This window comes from Borostomias antarcticus (assembly GCF_949987555.1).
Source record: "Borostomias antarcticus genome assembly, chromosome: 4".
In the NCBI taxonomy this organism is placed as follows: Eukaryota; Metazoa; Chordata; class Actinopteri; order Stomiiformes; family Stomiidae; genus Borostomias; species Borostomias antarcticus.
The window spans coordinates 26,473,867-26,492,287 of NC_140237.1; the positions used below are offsets into that span (position 1 = coordinate 26,473,867).

The 18,421-nt window shown below is 45.8% G+C and overlaps 1 protein-coding gene across 1 annotated transcript in view; it reads right to left on the reverse strand.

Annotated features, from left to right (window-relative positions):
- Positions 1-18,146, reverse strand: part of adamtsl5 (ADAMTS like 5) — a 27,921-nt gene extending 9,775 nt beyond the window's left edge. Inside the window, exons 1-6 of the mRNA XM_084437128.1 lie at positions 17,997-18,146; positions 12,199-12,274; positions 7,436-7,608; positions 6,473-6,533; positions 1,156-1,261; positions 584-723 (exon numbers count right to left, since the gene is read on the reverse strand). Coding sequence (XP_084293254.1) covers positions 584-723; positions 1,156-1,261; positions 6,473-6,533; positions 7,436-7,608; positions 12,199-12,274; positions 17,997-18,016 — 576 coding nt within the window. The 5' untranslated portion in view covers positions 18,017-18,146. The remainder of the gene's footprint in view (positions 1-583; positions 724-1,155; positions 1,262-6,472; positions 6,534-7,435; positions 7,609-12,198; positions 12,275-17,996) is intronic.
- Between the last annotated feature and the right edge of the window lie 275 nt (positions 18,147-18,421).

Below are 18,421 nucleotides of genomic sequence, written 5' to 3' on the forward strand. Positions count from 1 at the left end.
AAGGGTGGACATTGGGACTGGGCCATACACACTAACATTTGTAAAAATTAAAAAAAAGTAACTTGAACACACACACACACAAACAAGCACACACACACACACACAGATGAGTATACACACTGTCTAACACACGTATATACTATTATAAATACCACAATGCACTCCATAGCATTTACAATAACCTCCATCTGCTTGAGGGAGAGAGTGTGAGAGAGAGTGTGAGAGAAAGTGTGAGAGAGAGTGTGTGAGAGAGTGTGAGAGAGAGTGTGTGAGAGAATGTGTGAGAGAGTGTGTGAGTGTGTCGTGGTGAGTGTGTTAATAGCATCTGAAAGGTCCAGTCCACACCAATGAGGGCACTCTGGGCCCAACGCACAGCATGGGGACGACTGCTGAGAGGAAACCAGCTGGAGCGCTCAACATCACTAACAGTACTGACTAACAAGAGAGAGAGAGAGAGAGAGAGAGAGAGAAAGAGGGAGAGAGAGAGATAGAGAGAGATAGAGAGAGAGAGAGAGACAGAGAGAGAGAGAGAGAAAGAGAGAGACAGTAAGAAAGAGCGGTAGAGCCACATGTTCTCACTCACCAGGCAGCGGCCGTTCACACACACGCGGCCGAGGGCGGAGCCGGGGGCGGAGCCGCAGGCGGTGCCGTCCAGAACGCGGCCAAAGTTGTAGTAGAAGTTCTGACCCAGAGCCAAGCAGCTCAGCTCACACGGGTTGGAGCCTAGAGGACAGGTTTGAACAGTCAGTGGAAACAGTGGTCGAAAATCTGCCGTTCGTATGGCCCGAGGATAGAGAGACATGATGGGCCAGGGTCTGGAATATTCTAGAATATCGATGGGAGGGGGAGTACAGGAGGGACAGGGTGCAGAGGGTAAAGGGTAGAACAGGTCAGAGGTCAGACAGAGAAATCACAACCCAGGTGTGGCTGAACATCAAGCAAACATCACCATAGAAACCCCTCCAATACACATTAATTTGTTCGTTCGTTCGTTCGCTCACTCACTCACTCACTCACTCACTCACTCACTCACTCACTCACTCACTCACTCACTCACTCACTCACTCACTCACTCACTCACTCACTCACACTCAGCACACGTCTGGCAGCCTGCCAGGGTTCAGAGGGTCATGCCTTGTCATATGGCTCACAGACCTCCGTGGAAGGTGGTCCATTTGTAGCTGCTTCCTGCCATCAGCGGTCTGTCATTGTAGGCGGCACACTGCATGTCCCTGAAGTCCTGGGCGCCCACGGCGCACTCCTGCACAGACCAGACAGAGGGGCTGGTTACCAACACACAGACCAGACAGAGGGGCTGGTTACCAACACACAGACCAGACAGAGGGGCTGGTTACCAACACACAGACCAGACAGAGGGGCTGGTTACCAACACACAGACCAGACAGAGGGGCTGGTTACCAACACACAGACCAGACAGAGGGGCTGGTTACCAACACACAGACCAGACAGAGGGGCTGGTTACCAACACACAGACCAGACAGAGGAGCTGGTTACCAACACACAGACCAGACAGAGGGGCTGGTTACCAACACACAGACCAGACAGAGGGGCTGGTTACCAACACACAGACCAGACAGAGGGGCTGGTTACCAACACACAGACCAGACAGAGGGGCTGGTTACCAACACACAGACCAGACAGAGGGGCTGGTTACCAACACACAGGCAGGTGGCAGGGAGGCCACACGCTAACAAGGCTCGCTTCAAAAGTCGTTTTTTCACCGCAGAAAAACGTACCAACTCGACTTGACTAGTTTTTGTTTTTGTTTTCCACGTCTCAAAAGCGAGTTCAGCCCAGTCGAGTTGTTACCTTTTTCGGATCTTATCTGTCGAGGATCTGAGCGAGCTGAAGCGAGCTGAAAGGTGACATGAAAACACTGCAGACTACTGAATAGTCTGCAAAATGCAAATGAAACTCAGCCACTAGTAGACGACTGTACATGGAATCTCAAACAAGCGCACATTTGCTTCTGTATAGCCGAAACCACATAATGTTACGAGCTATAGAGTAGGCTACAAGCAATTTCAATGTCTGAATCTTCTCCTAACTTGCCTGATTAGTGGATTAGTAACAGCAGCAACAACCGAGCTAGCAAGCTAATAGAGCTGTTGAAAAAATATAAGAATAAAAAAACAATATACGGTATGAAATTCACACTGGTTGATAGATTGTGCTAATGCTACACTGAAATAGAGAAAGGTAATTCCTTGCCATAGTAAATGTTATGATAATAACATCGCCGAACATGTCATTTGTATACCAGTTTCTCAATGCTTCGCTCATTAATAATGTTTTTGGCCTCTAGTACTGTTGTGCAACAGTATTGGTGACACACATGTCATGTAAAGAAGCACTTACATTTTATTAATAGTTTTTGTCCCATTGAAATAAATGATGGAATGTTCAGTTGCTAGTGGTAGCAGTTAATAGTAAATATCCACAAATATTATACACCAAAATGTGTCGATTTACATGCTTTCACTGACATCCAAAGATCTAAGCAATGCCATTTATAGTTTTTGAAATATTCAGTATTGAAAACCATGGCCGTGTCCGAAATGCATACTACCTGCTACTTGCTATATAGTAGGCACTATATAGTAGGCATACTACATACTATATAGTACCTACTGTTCCACAAAACGGGTGTAGTATGCGAGAAAATACAGCATGCTACTCGAGTCATCCAGCGGAAGTGACGGGGTACGATACTGTTTACTTCCGCGAAGCTGTGGTACAATTATCCGGTGTTTTCTGTGATCATTTTGTGTATTATCCACCAAAATGTTTCCTTTTCCTGGCATGGGATGTGCGGCTGCTGCTGCCCTCAGGAGAAGACGTGTTAACGCTGCAAGGAGAAGAGCCGTCATGAGATCTTCTCGACATGCTTGTAGTTGAGGTAAATATTGAACGTTAGCTTGCTAGCTACGCTAGTTAGCTAGGTTAGTTGATAGCCCCGCATGTGCTGGCTTGGGGCTAGCTATACTGTTACATTTGTACTAGGGATGTTATATTAAATAGATTCTGAGAGGAGGCAGGTAAGCAAAACAATAAAACTCAACTCACTACACGCCTGCTTTGTAATGTTACATTTTAGCTCTACAGATAATGACATCTATCTATTATCATATTGTAAAGACAAGTATATGCCATAAGCACAAATGAGTTAAAGTTTGCCCTAATAATATTCCCCCTGTAGGCTCGCATGGAAGACAGAGGTCCTCACCAAGTCAACCTCCACGTCCGCCTGTTGAGGACCTATTTTGACGGCGCGGACACAAGGAGGGACTTCAGATTGTCAAAATCGACACAGAGGAACCTCATTGATAGATACCCTTGGTGATGGTCAGGGAGGATGGGGCAAGACCATGGAGGTGCTAATAATAGCAATAATAATAATTCATTGCATTTAGAGCTTTTCTCAGTACTCACCCTTTACAATGGTCTTGTCATTCACACACAGGTGCTGGTCTTTGGAGGTAACATTACATCAGTCATTTAGCAGACACTTTTGTCCAGCATTACCTTAGTCATTTATTTAGCAGACACTTTTGTGTGTCTGCTAAGTGACTTACAGTAGGCCTAATTGCATTTAACCATTTAAAGGTTGAAGACCTTGATGGTGGCCATGGTCCTGCTGCTGCAGATCATCCCAACCCTGGAGATGGCCTCAGAAAGTGTCTCGCAGCGGCAGCATCAGCACCAGCACCAGCTGCCTGGGTCCCAGCTCTTGGTGAGCACGACTACCCCATCCTGCCATAAGTAGTCAGTCAGTCTATCAGTTCATGAGTGTGCTTTGCCTTGTTCCTTATAGAGAGCCTTGAGGCTTTTGTTTAAATGTATTTGTATTTAAATGTATGTGTAACACTGTACATAGTAATCAGTTATTTAAGTTTTTTGGGGGGGAGACAACAGATCAGTGTTCTTGTCGCGTCTCCTGTCAGTACCTTTTGCAAGGAAAGCTAATGATCTGACCAAATATAAACAAATCAAAAGTATAATTTAAGACCATTGAGTAATAAAAATATCAAAGAAATGTTTATGGTTGTGTTTCTTCCATTATACATGTAAAGGTTACTTCTTGATGTATTAACATTTCAACAAAGTGTAATATCTACACATCAGACACATTGTCTTGATATGTCTACATGTCATGTACAGTAACTTGGAAGGTCTTAACACTCAACACGCAGAGAGCTTTGGACATGTAACTCCCTTATCAAGTAGTCGTTAGTCAGACACATTTGAAAAACAGTGATGCTTTCATAACCGTCTCTGAATAAGTCCAATAAAGCATTGTGAACCAACATGTGTGTTCTGTCTTTTATGCCTAATTGCAAACTACAATGTCCATTAGGAATGTTCTTTAACTCTAATGACTGGTTTTAGGTATAGTGACATTTGTTCTTTGACTGGGAATACATTACAAGGAATGACACACAAACACCAATTTAATTCAAGAAAATACATTTAATAAAAAATAACAAAAACAATAATGGAACAAGATAAAAGTTTTTTTTGACTGAGGCTTCTAGAAGCAACATCAGCCGGTCCTCTCTCTCCTTAAACAACCCCCTTTCCTCCCTCCACTCAGCCTTCATCTCTGCCTTCTCTCTCCCCCATTCAACATCAGCCGGTCCTCCCTCTGGAGGACGGCCAACTCTTCCCTGTTTACGGGGTTAGAGAAACACCACGCTGAAAGGCTTGGAGTAATTAACTAACGTATGCATTGTTGTTCAGAAGCAATCCAGCGGTCTGTTTACTTTGGATATTGATTCATGTAGGACCTTCATCTTAGAAGCTGGGCTGCAGGGGAAGACGGAGGCAGCCTGGATAAAGCGCACAGAGAACCTTGTAGCCATGTACAAGGTGATTTTGATCTACAGGCTACATGATAGCAAAGATATTGATAGGGACTCACAGTTTGTATGACACTAGAAAACCGTTATCTAACCTCATAGGACCTAAAGAGCCCCAGAACTGGGGTCAGCACAGAGGGAGGGGAGGCCACAGCCGCTTCGTGGAAGTGGTACGGGGTCTTGGAAGAGGCGATGGGGGCCACCCATGCGGTTACACCGTAAACAGGGAGGAGTTGGCCGTCCTCCAGAGGATCATCGTCCCTGGTGTGGTCGTTGGTCCCTGTAATACATCCAGAAGTATAATGGGACAATGAATACTAATATATTAATATATGATATATGAACAGTTTAACTCATTTAAATCACGGAATGAACAGACAATTGTTTAAACAACGTCAAGTACCGTTAGGCTCGGTGGCTTAGGTTAGCCATTTAACAACTCATCACAATTTCGACATTTCTTATACATTTCTTAAGCAATCATGGTCATATTACATGGAAATGTTACTCTGTTTGTCTTGATTCTAGCTATATTAACATTTAAGCTATGACATCAATACGTTTTTAGCAAGAGCCGTCTGAACACCTGTAACGTTAGTAGCCTATTAACGTTAGCTGGGCTAGCTAGCTAACGTAACATCCACCCCAGAGATCAATGCAAGCAGCTAGCTATCATGACGTTCTTTTTCGGAATGTCATTTCTACCCCACCTATATACACAAAACTGCATTTATAGCTCTGTGTCGTTATAACTTATATATCTGTCAGAAAAAAAAAAAAATCATCGACAAATTAAGTCAATACTTACATTTGAAAGTTCCCGCTGCGGTCCCGGTGACTTGAAGTTCCACCATCTTTTTTTTATTTCTATCACTGCCCAGTGACGTATCACGTCTCGACTTCCGGAACAGTATGCTCTGGACTATGCTACATTTTGGGCCATTTTTTCGCCAATTTCGCCTGCTATATAGTACCTACTATACAGTAGGTGAAATACAGTATGCACAGTTTTGATGTAGCATGCTGCATCTCGCTTACTATATAGCAGGTAGTATGCATTTCGGACACGGCCCATGCTCTCCATTCACACGAATGGCGGAATGTTCAGAGCGCCACTCTAGTGGCAGTTGGTCATTTCAAAATTATACCGTAACTACTCCTACAGTTTTTAAGCTACATGGACATATTTCAAAATGTTGATCTGGTTTGTCTGAGGTCACAGGACCTCAGACAGCTTAGGGTCTGTGCGTGTGTGTGTGTGTGTGTGTGTGTGTGTGTGTGTGTGTGTGTGTGTGTGTGTGTGTGTGTGTGTGTGTGTGTGTGTGTGTGTTTGTGTGGTTCAGGGTGTTCTGTGAAATGATTGTCAGTAACAGAGGTGTGTCTTTTGTGTAGTATGGTGGAGAAACAGTTAACATCCCGGTGAAACCGCCTGTTCACACCCAGAAAGCGTTCTTGCTGCTTAAATACACACACTTGCCCTGAACACACCCTGTATGCCCTCAGCACACGTTGGTTATTGTATTAGCAGTCGTATTCCAGTACAGCTGCTAGATAGATTGTCTGGGATGCTGGTGAAGAATGGATTGGTGTACCTTGGTGTTGCAGATCTTGTACTGTCTGGGGTCTCCGGCACATGGCCCTCCAACTGGATTTCTAGGAAAGGCGTCAAGCATTTACAGTCAAGCCGGAAAGTCTGCACACCTCTTTCACCTTCTCTACGTTTTATTACGTTACAGACTTATTCTGCAATAGATTGAGTTCATTTTTTGTCTCTAAGTTCTACATAAAATAGTCCATAATGACAAAGCAAAAACAGGTTTTTAGACATGTGTGCTAATTTATTAAAAATGAAAATGTAAAATATCATATGTACACAAGTGTGCACACCATTTGAAATGACACCCAAAAGTGAGCTTAGGTGAATTTTGTTCCCACTGATACTGCTCGAGATGTTTCTACAACTTGTTTGGAGGCCACCTGTGGTAAATTCAATTGATTGGACGTGATTGTGGAATGCCAACACCTACCTGTATAAGGTCACACAGTTGACAGTGCATGTCAGAGCAAACTCCAAGCCATGGGGTCAAAGGAATTATCTGCATACCTCAGAAACAAGATAGAGAAAAAACCTCCAGAAACAAGTGTGCCTAGCTCGTAGCTTCTTTCACAAGACTCCTTGAAGCTGTATCAGTGGAAACAAAATGCACCTCAGCTCACATTTGGGTCATATCAAAGAGTGTGCACACTTGTGATATTTTACGTTTAGATTTTTAATAAATTAGCACAAAAATAATGTCTAATAACCTGTTTTCACTTTGTCATTATGGGCTATTTTGTGTAGAATTTGGGGGAATCCTCGCTCACAAAATAAACTCAATCTATTGTAGAATAAGTCTGTAACGTAATAAAATGTGGAGACTGCTTGACAGGACATGTACTGTAGTATGCAGAAGGATAAGTGTAGGTGACAGCTTAAGATCAAGAGCGTCAATGTAAACAAAAAACAAATCTAATGCCAGTCTTGGGGTGTGGCTGGATATGGTGTTGGTCCGTACCTGGTGATGCAGGTGCGCATGCGTACCGAGGCTCCTCCCCCACAGGTGCGTGAGCAGACGGACCAGCCTCCCCAGGACGCCCACTCATTCCTGTAGTGCAGCTGTCGACGGGCACGCACCGGGCGCCCCGGCCAAGGACCCCCGGAAGGACCCCATGCAGACAGCCAAGAGGACTGAGGCACAGAGACACAGATGGCTTTATATGATAATTTGGACACAAATCCATCATTTTCTCTGAGCGTTTTTCATCAATAATAATTAAGTGTGTGTGTGTGTATGTGTGTGTGTGTATGTGTGTGTGTGTGTGAGTGTGTGTGTGTGTGTGCGCGCACAGAGGCAGTGAGTGTCCATGTCAACCCTATTAGTCTCTTCAACTGGAGGACTAATGGAGAGAGAGATGACATCACTCTGCTATTCTCTCATCACTCTTCAGCATGAGACCCTAACCCTAACCCTGACCCTAACCCTGAAGTGAATAATTTGTGAGAGTGTAGGCTTCTGTTTTATGTATGTATTAACGTGTGTTTTTTTGCATGAATTTTTATTGCCTGAGTGTGTGAATAGCACTTTTATAATAGCACTTATGACCTGCCTCCCTTATTTTCATTTTCATCCTTTCAGTTTATTATTAGACTGTCCCTTGCTCCTTTATACCCTTCTGGTAAACCACTTTTTGACCTTTTACTCCCGACTTTACCTACCTAGTATGTATCTTTTTCTGAAACCGGAGATCCTTGGATTGTTGATGGTGGACGACACCCTACTCTCCGGAGATTTAGTTTTTAATAGAAGCAGACTAGTAGTTTGTGTGCCTGTGCATTCAGCCCGCTTTTAGTAGGCTGAGACTTAGATTCCCCCACCTAACCCTAACCCCTAACCCTAACCCTGCAGGATAGTCCAGGAGGATCTGGGCTGTTAAACAGCAACCTGCAGCTGTCATTGAGGCAATAACCCATGAGAGGGTGTGGTGTATGGCCAATAACCCATGAGAGGGTTTGGTGTATGGCCAATATACCATGAGAGGGTGTGGTGTATGGCCAATAACCCATGAGAGGGTGTGGTGTATGGCCAATAACCCATGAGAGGGTGTGGTGTATGGCCAATAACCCATGAGAGGGTGTGGTGTATGGCCAATAACCCATGAGAGGGTGTGGTGTATGGCCAATATACCATGAGAAGGTGAAGTGTATGGCAATATACCATGGGTTGTGCTGCGGTCACAGCACAACCTGTGATATACTGTATTGGCCATATACCACAACCCTCGAGTGAGTTATTGCTTTTATACAACATTACATCATCGGGAAACATCTATGTGATAAATACCTACTATTTCAGTGTCTTAATATTATTTTAGTGAACTCCGCCAAGAAAGGTAGTTCCTAAAACTATCATGTTGCTATGGAGTTTCAAAACAAGGCAGAGGAGAGAGTGCTGCTCATTGAAGTTGTGTGTGTTTGGCTGTGTGAGTGTTGCGCAGGTATGTGTGTGTCTAGGGATGTGTGTATGTGTGTGTGTGGGGGGGGTAAGATATGTATAACTGATATGCATATATGTGTATACAGTAGGACCCCACTTATCCGAACCCAACGGGACCGAAGGTCGTTCGTATCTCTGAAATGTCCGGATGACTGAAACTAATGTTAAAATGCACCAAATTCAATAAGTGGTATACTTGTTTCATATAGACTCATAATAGACCGATAAATACCCTTAATTACTTGTGAAAATGCATCAAAATTGCAATCAAATAGCCAACTAAACTCATATAGCCTAGCCTATAATAGACATACAGTAGCCTATAATAAAATAACCGAATTTCCACTTGAGTGCGTGCTTTGATCAAATACAGTAGCCTACTTTATTCTCAAATGAGGCGTACGCTGCATCGATAGGCTACTGTATTCGCAGAACAACATGGTAAAGCCTAAAAACAACCCAACATTAGAACAATTAGAGCAAATGATAATCAATCAATAAATAAATGAAATGACAGACAAGTTGTCGTGTCTTAGGCTATTGTAGCCTAAAAGAAAGTCTCTAAAACAACCGATGTAGGCTAACGTGGCCTAGGCTGTAAGCTATTATTTAACAAATACAGTAGGTCTAGTAGGCTAATCTACATGCTCACAACACATCAGTGTTCCTGAAGTCCATTAACTGGGAACGAAAAATGACTCAATGCTCCTCTGCTTCAGGTTGCTGACGCGCTTTCTGGCTACCAAGGAATGCAGCTCTCGCAGCAGACTCGTTTGCGTTTTGCGCTCGACACAAAGAAATGAAACGTGACAGTAGGCTACAGCCTACAGGCAACATGATGGTCTACATACAGTTCTGTTTTTATTCACAGTAGGGTACAGTACTGTAATGAAAATCTCACCAGTAACCAGATAGCAGGCAAAAAAAAACAAAAAAACGTTTTTTAAGCCTGTCCGGTAGACCGGGAGGTTCGGATCTCTGAAGTTCGGATGAGTGGGGTCCTACTGTATATATATATATATATATATATATATATATATATATATATATATATATATATAAAATGGGTATGTTGGGAATGATTGAGTTGGGGTTGTGGTTGTTTGTATACAGTATACTGCACACTCTGCCAAGTCTGTCAGTGTGAACACCTAAGGGAACCCAGTACTTATAGTAGGACTTAAAATAAAACCTCTGTTGTTAGTGACACAATATAGTAATTTAAAAATGATTAGAGTAAAGAAAACGTTCAAAAGCATTCCGGAGCTGGAGCCTGGAGGTGGATTAGAACTGGCAGGATTCCCATTACCACTTTTTAACCCTTTAGATTTAAAACACAGTGCAAAAAAATTTTATATTATAACTTAACGAGAGCGCCAACAATGACTGACACACACACATACACACACACACACTGGTGCCACTTAGCCACACACACTTTTCAATTGCACTCAATTGCAGTGAGTTGTGAATAGCCGTGGGTAGGTATGGTCTATATGTGCAGGTCTTTGACTCCAGGTATGAGGGTGTGTGTGTGAGATTAGGTGTGTGTTGACCTGGTTTGGCTTCCAACAGGAGACTTGACCAGTTCCTTTAGTCATGGCCATTGACAGTAACATACATGTCTGAAGCCCAGTTCTGATAGTCTGGGTGTGTTCACTCTTTAGTCCGATAAGACATGTTTTCAAATCTGTTAAGGAGAGTCAATAATAGGTTTACATTGAGACTGGCTCTCTGACTTTGTGAGTGACAACATTGGCATCTCACTGTGTGGGGTCAGGGGTACATCCAACTGTGCGCATAACCCCCCCCCCCCCACACACACACACACACACAGTAGCGCTGTAGGACTGCTGTCCGTCATTTTCCATGGCAGGGTGACCTGGAGCTGCCCTCATTACTGCTACCTCCAGTCAAATTAGCGTGGATAACAGTTGGAGATAGGAAGGGCTGGCATGCTGGATTAATGAAAATGACCTCTGATCTTTAGAACGCCCACCTTCCACCCCGCAAACCCACCACCGCCCCCACAAAACTGCTTCCAAAGAAAAACCTTTTCCAGAATAAGTGTTAGAGGGTACTCTAGACAGTGGGGAATCCTCGTAGGTAATCGGCGTGACTTGGCTGCCAGGAAGGATCGTCTCTGAACATTGAACAAGTGGATGAACAAATCCCTGGGAGAGCTGTGTTTGATCATCCTACGCCCCCCTCCTCTCTCCGGCTCCAGACCGGTCTCAGGAATGACACCGACGACGGCTTGACGCTGACGGACATGGCTGGGCTTGGAGCTCTCTGGAAGCATCGGGCCCCTGAGGGCACTGGGAGAATGACTGACTGAGGGGGGAGAGAGAGAAAGGGGCCCGGCCAACAGATGGTGTGAACAAGGCAGTAAATTCACCTGAAGATCTGTTTGCTGCCACTTTGAGGAGGCTGTCGTTTCAACCTGTCTGGGACGTGAGCTTCACAGGGAAACCTGAGAGGTGAGGCTTTGACATCTCCAGCTAACTATTTGTGGAAGGGAAGGAAGCACGGAATTCAAAGGGAAAGTCACGCTAATAGAAACATGTCTTTGTTTAGGAGCGGTGAGGGGGGGGGGGGTTCCCTGACCGAGGGGGGGGTCTCCAGTAAAGCCCCCTTCCCTGCAGGCTCTCCCTGACAACCATACACACCGCTATGAAAGATGGCTGCTGTGCTCAGAAGAGGAAGGGGCGGGGGTGTAATCAGAGCGCGGAGAGCCGAAATACCTGCTCCACCACACCGACGTCCTATTAGCATGCTAACGCTACAAAAACAATCCAATCAGCTCACTTCCAGGTCTCGATGGCCGGCAGGCGCCCTCACATCTGATGCTGGTCAGAGCGCTTTGATTTGTTTTGCATCTTAAATGAGCTGGATTTTCCTCAGTGAAACTGGAGAAAAGGGATTTTCTCAGCCCAGATTAGACTAATCAGGTTCTGTGTATTAACAAGAAGAAGAAGAAAAACAACCGCCAAGAAAAATGTGGGTAGTAGGGGAGGGTTAGGGCAGAGCAGCGGCTAGACAATGGCTATATGGCGTCCGCTGGAAAAGGATGACATAACCCTGCCATGGTTGAATGGATCACACCAATGAAACCACAAACGCACCACAAGACAGTTAACCCTTTCAAAAAAAAATCTCTACCTTCAAATTCAACAGCAGCTTGTATGTGTTCAGCAAGGCCATCTGTGTTCATGGGAATTACATGTGGTGGGACAGAGGGAGGAGGAGGAGGAGGAGAAGGAGGAGGAGGAGGAGAGACTTACACTCTGTGGGGAGGACAGGCAGACAGGAGAGACCAGCAGGGAGATGAAGAGCAGGGCCTGGCACAGAGTCAGCCTCCTGGACACACAAGAGAATATAAACACAGTCAGTCAATTATAGCCCTCCCCCCTTCCTCCCTCCCTCCCTCCCTCCCACCCCGAGACGGAGACACGGAGAGACAGAGAAAGAGAGCAGGCCTTTTGGGGCCTCACTTACAACAGGAGCCATGGCCCTGAGGTCCTGGGGTCACTGATAATAACAACAAATAAGCAGCCATGCTATTGGAGCCCCTGTGGGCAGGAGCCAAGGTCAGGAATGCCCCCCCCCCCCGCCCCCATCATGTCCCCCTCCCCCAGCCTTACCCCCCCCCCCCCCCCCCCGCATCATGTCCCCCACCCTTCCCCGGAACCCTGGGATCATATTAACTCCCACACACCCAGAGAGGGAACCCTGCGATCATATTAACTCCCACACACCCAGAGAGGGAACCCTGGGATCATATTAACTCCCACACACCCAGAGAGGGAACCCTGCGATCATATTAACTCCCACACACCCAGAGAGGGAACCCTGGGATCATATTAACTCCAACACACCCAGAGAGGGAACCCTGGGATCATATTAACTCCCACACACCCAGAGGGGGAACCCTGGGATCATATTAACTCCCACACACCCAGAGAGGGAACCCTGGGATCATATTAACTCCCACACACCCAGAGAGGGAACCCTGGGATCATATTAACTCCCACACACCCAGAGGAGCAGCTGTCTCTAGGGGCAGCAAACAGTGTGTGATGTTAATGAATGTTACCACAACTGTATGTCTTGAATAACCAGTTGTTGGCAACTCCCTGTCCTCACACACCACTGCCTGCTGCTGCGATTAGACCACACACAGATACACAACACACACAGCTAACACTGGGCCTTTGCTCACTGCTGTCTTTCTTTCTCTCTCTCTCTCTCTCTCTCTCTCTCTCTCTCTCTCTCTCTCACACACACACACACACACACACTCATACACAGACAAGTCAAAGACAGAAAAAGTCAAATTGACTCATCAAAGGCTTGAGCATGTTTTCTCTGAAATGCCTTCAGTTCTTGGAAAGCCCCCCTCTTTAATTGTTTCCTGGCACTGCCTGCTCACTGTGTTCAGAGTTACACACATCCAAGTGGTCTGATGTGTCATATGAAACAATATATGCTCTCTGTCACATAAGATAAGGATGTGTTGATTTGACAAAAAAACGTATTCTCTCTTCTGTCTCTCCTCCATCCATGAACACTAGACTGGACTAGACAAACTCCTGCTAGGCTGAGTCCCAGGTCAGTAGCTGGTCCCAGATCTAACTCCTGCTAGGCTGAGTCCCAGGGCAGTAGCTGGTCCCAGGTCAGTAGCTCAGTCCCAGGTCAGTAGCTGGTCCCAGATCTAACTCCTGCTAGGCTGAGTCCCAGGGCAGTAACTGGTCCCAGGTCAGTAGCTGGTCCCAGGTCAGTAGCTGCCTTGTCCAGTGAAATGACACACATCCCCCCCAATACTCCCTCCAGAGGTGTCCGTCCGAGGGCCCTGGGCTGAGATAACACACTCTAACCCTAACCCTACCCCTGGGCTGAGATAACACACTCTAACCCTACCCCTACCCCTGGGCTGAGATAACACACTCTAACCCTATCCCTACCCCTGGGCTGAGATAACACACTCTAACCCTAACCCTAACCCTGGGCTGAGATAACACACTCTAACCCTACCCCTACCCCTGGGCTGAGATAACACACTCTAACCCTAACCCTACCCCTGGGCTGAGATAACACACTCTAACCCTACCCCTACCCCTACCCCTGGGCTGAGATAACACACTCTAACCCTACCCCTACCCCTGGGCTGAGATAACACACTCTAACCCTACCCCTACCCCCAGAGTAGAAGAGGAACAACGTGATATCTGATTGACCATACAGTGTCACTTAATTTTGCCGTCCCATTGGAGATATATAGACAGACAGACAGACAGATAGATAGATAGATAGATAGATAGATAGATAGATAGATAGATAGATGTGAACTTAAATAATCCATTATGGATTATTTAATAATGGGGGGGGGGGGGGGGGGGGGGCTGGTCACTGTTGGGCCCCTGGTCACACCAGCCAAGTCCTCTAGCACTCATTAAGCTCCGTGGCAGCACATTAAAGGAATGGCCAAGGGGCAAGGAGACGGGAACGGCTTAAATCAATAAGAGAGAAGCTGTTTGTTTTTATTAAGTTGAGGCTTTCTGGAACACAGAGAAAAAACGACATTTTTTCCACCTTCAAACCACTCACACCACCAATTAGTCCTCTATTGAGAGACATTCATCTGAACAGCATGATTCTGCTTCGCTCTAACAACATAACAGAGTTCTGGCATTTAACACTATAGAGAGCAGAACTTATTAATTTCCCAGCAGCTAAAATATAACGTGTGATGTGAATATGACAAGAAGAATTGAGATAATCTTCTAATACACTGTACCACACGGCGGGTCTTGCGCATAAATCTTGCTGGGTGAAAGGTTTCCTCCCACCTGTCTAACAGGAGCACGTAGGCCCGCTAGGGGTCATGAACTATGTTAAAAGGCCAAAAGGGCTTTCCATTTTCCCCACCCTACTCCCCGTGATGCTGCTGTAACACAGCTGAACTCTCAAACCTTCGCTCTAATGCCCTCCAAACCCCACGCTGCTGTCTCAACCCTCCATCCCTCCACAAACAAACCACACTCGTTATCTCCCAGAGAGATTACAGCTCTAATGTTGTACTGAATGATTGCTGAGGAGTGTTGCAGGTGAGAATGTGACATCTGGGAATGCGTGTGATGTGTCAGAGGCATCAGGTTTGAGCCTCCTAACTCTGCAGACCGGTGGCCAGCAGAGAACCGGGTTGGTCAGGGATCACATGTGGGGCCGGTGGTCCACGGAGACCCTGCTTGGTGAGGTGGGCCAGCAGTTACTATTTCTGTGCTATGAGCACCCTTAATCCTTTGCAGTTGTCACCCATCAAGCGAGCAAAAACAAATGTTCCTACCCAAGGCCCTGTTTCAGCCTCTGACCCAAAAGGACCCGCAAGCTGTGACCCATATTTGGGAAACTCTAGTCCAAAGTCCGGAGCACGCATATAAAGCAGGCTGAATGAATGGAGCCAAGCTTTAACAGATGTTCATTCTGAAAATGAAGAGGTGAACTATGAACCCTAAATCTCCACTGATTATCAATTAGGCCCGCAACATCCAGAGAGACACAATGGTCCTGGTCAGGGATTGGCCGAATGAGGTCGCTTTGTTTGAGAAACACAATTGCTTTCTCACCTTGTTGTTGTTGTTGTTGTTGTTGAGGCACAGATGTTGAGCTTCTTGTGTTCCTGGCTACACCGTTCCTTCCCTGTCTAGGACGAGCAGAGACCTAACCCTAACCCTAACCCACACCGTTCCTTCCGTCTAGGACGAGCAGAGACCTAACCCTAACCCACACCGTTCCTTCCCTGTCTAGGACGAGCAGAGACCTAACCCTAACCCTAACCCTAACCCTAACCCTAACCCACACCGTTCCTTCCGTCTAGGACGAGCAGAGACCTAACCCTAACCCTCACCGTTCCTTCCCTGTCTAGGACGAGCAGAGACCTGGTGCGCTGTCATACCTTGAGGATTATGAGCTGATCCTCTCACAACCGCTCTGACTGAGACGGCTCCTCTGTCCGTCCGTCTGTCTGCGGCCCGCGGCCACCCTCTCTAACCTCGTCATCCCTTTAATAACCTTGGCCTCGTCATCCCTTTAATAACCTCGGCCTCGTCATCCCTTTAATAACCTCGGCCTCGTCATCCCTTTAATAACCCCGGCCTCGTCATCCCTTTAATAACCCCGGCCTTGTCATCCCTTTAATAACCCCGGCCTCGTCATCCCTTTAATAACCTCGGCCTCGTCATCCCTTTAATAACCCCGACCTCGTCATCCCTTTAATAACCTCGGCCTCGTCATCCCTTTAATAACCCCGGCCTCGTCATCCCTTTAATAACCCCGACCTCGTCATCCCTTTAATAACCTCGGCCTCGTCATCCCTTTAATAACCTCGGCCTCGTCATCCCTTTAATAACCCCGGCCTCGTCATCCCTTTAAGGCCACTTAGAAACGTTTCAAAACAACACAAACATACTGTCCTCCCCACATCCACCTTCAGCAGACGTCGAAGGCAATGTTGACCCACGCAAAACTGTCATAAGTTGTAGGTCAGCCGTATTGAACTTCCCAAGGGCGATAGAGAGATAGGGCTACGTGCATTCCAGACACGCACACACACACACACACACACACACTGAGCTGTAAATTCTTATCTGAGTGTACCTTGACACATACGTCTCTCTCTCTCAAGAAGTCACTTCAAGTCATTCCCCCTAAATGCTCACAATCACTACCACACCTTGGAATAAAACCAACTGAAATGTGACCTTTATTTAAAACATGCCCAATGTCAGGGGATCGAAATTCCACCCTTGAGGAGCGAGTGACAACATTCCGTAGCAGCTGTGTTAATGAAAGTGATGGTTCTGCAGGTACCGCATGCTTTCAGTCTTCCATAAGCACACTGGGTCTGTTCATATGGCCCATGGCTCCTTCCCAAACAAGCATTCCTCAAGAGAGCACTCTGAGAGAAGCATTCCCAGAGGTCCGACTCCCTCGAATCATCTCCTATCTAGAGCAGCCACCCCGACCACAGCCAGCCTGACCTAACCCTAACGCTAATCCTAACCCTAACCCCACACCACAGACCTGGGAACTGACACCTTACAGCAAATCTTGATCAAATCCATCGCAAAAGACAAGCACACATCTACAAGCGTACCAGCACCACAGCTCAGACTGTTCCTGGTCTGTGATATGACACGGATAGAAGAGGGTAGATGTACGGGACTTCACACGCTATTAGACCCAGAGTGTTCAGACACGATCCAGCCCTCTCTGTCCAGGGGGGCTGCTCTCTGCAGGGGTGATGATGAGGTAAATATGAGTGGGGTATTTATAGTCCAGGGCATTAGGAGATAAACTAGCAGGACCTGAGGAATGTTCACACATGTTCCCATACTCTCCTCTCTCTCTCTCTCTCTCTCTCTCTCTCTCTCTCTCTCTTTCTCTCTCTTTCACACACACACACACACACACACACACACACACACACACACACACACACACACACACACAGCTACAGGTATGGTTGGAAGATTACCTCACTTACCAACTGTACCAGACTAGACCTGCCCAAGACCCTCACAGGAAGTCATACATGAACACTGAGACACATGCACACTTGTTCATCACATTAGCCATTAATACCTAAAAGTCACTCAGAGAGTTATTGGTATGCCACAGCTTCTGTCTTGCCAGAAGAAATGTTTATGCTATACAAACCATCTCAGCAACTATACAAGTTAGATTGTATAGTTTTAATCAACTGCCATTTCAGAACTTGTGACTGAGTGATCTAATATACAAGACAGAGTGATCCTGAGACACAAGTCAACCTGCCTGCAATCCATCACCATGCCTTCCTCATACAGTACTACAGCACCCAGTGGCTCCAGGATCTAACAGCGCTTGAGGAGAGCTGCCAAGCTAGTAAATCACTTTTATTCGTTTGATATAAAACACTTATGCTCCCATTCAATTAAGTTCTCTATAAAATGTTCCGTCAGTGACTGGAGAAGATATTGCCTGAATATCCTCACTTGTGTTATAAACTGTAGTTAATAATTATCTTTACTTATAAGCTTACCTAGTAAATAACGTTGACATAGTAGGGTCCTGGTCAGAGGTGATCAAATATCTTGCTTTCGATGTCAGCTGTAGTATTATTCTTGTCTCATGATCTAAAACGTTTTATCTCGAATCCAATACATCCCCGGCTTATGCTTGAAAATAAGGAATTTAAACTGAATACCATCCATAATTAACGAATATACATTTCCTTTCACGGCTCTGTCAGTGAGCAGCAGAACGCGTTAGTCCAAGTCCAGCAGATGCACTTCTACTCCATGCGAAAGGACTGCAGCGCTTCTACGCACTCTTCAATCTCTTCATCTCTGGATGAGAACATCACATGGCTGCATCATTTTACACACATCCCGGTGTAGTTTTGTTTTAGTTTATTTTATATAATAACTTAAGTAACAACGCCTACTTTCAGCAATAACTTAAAAT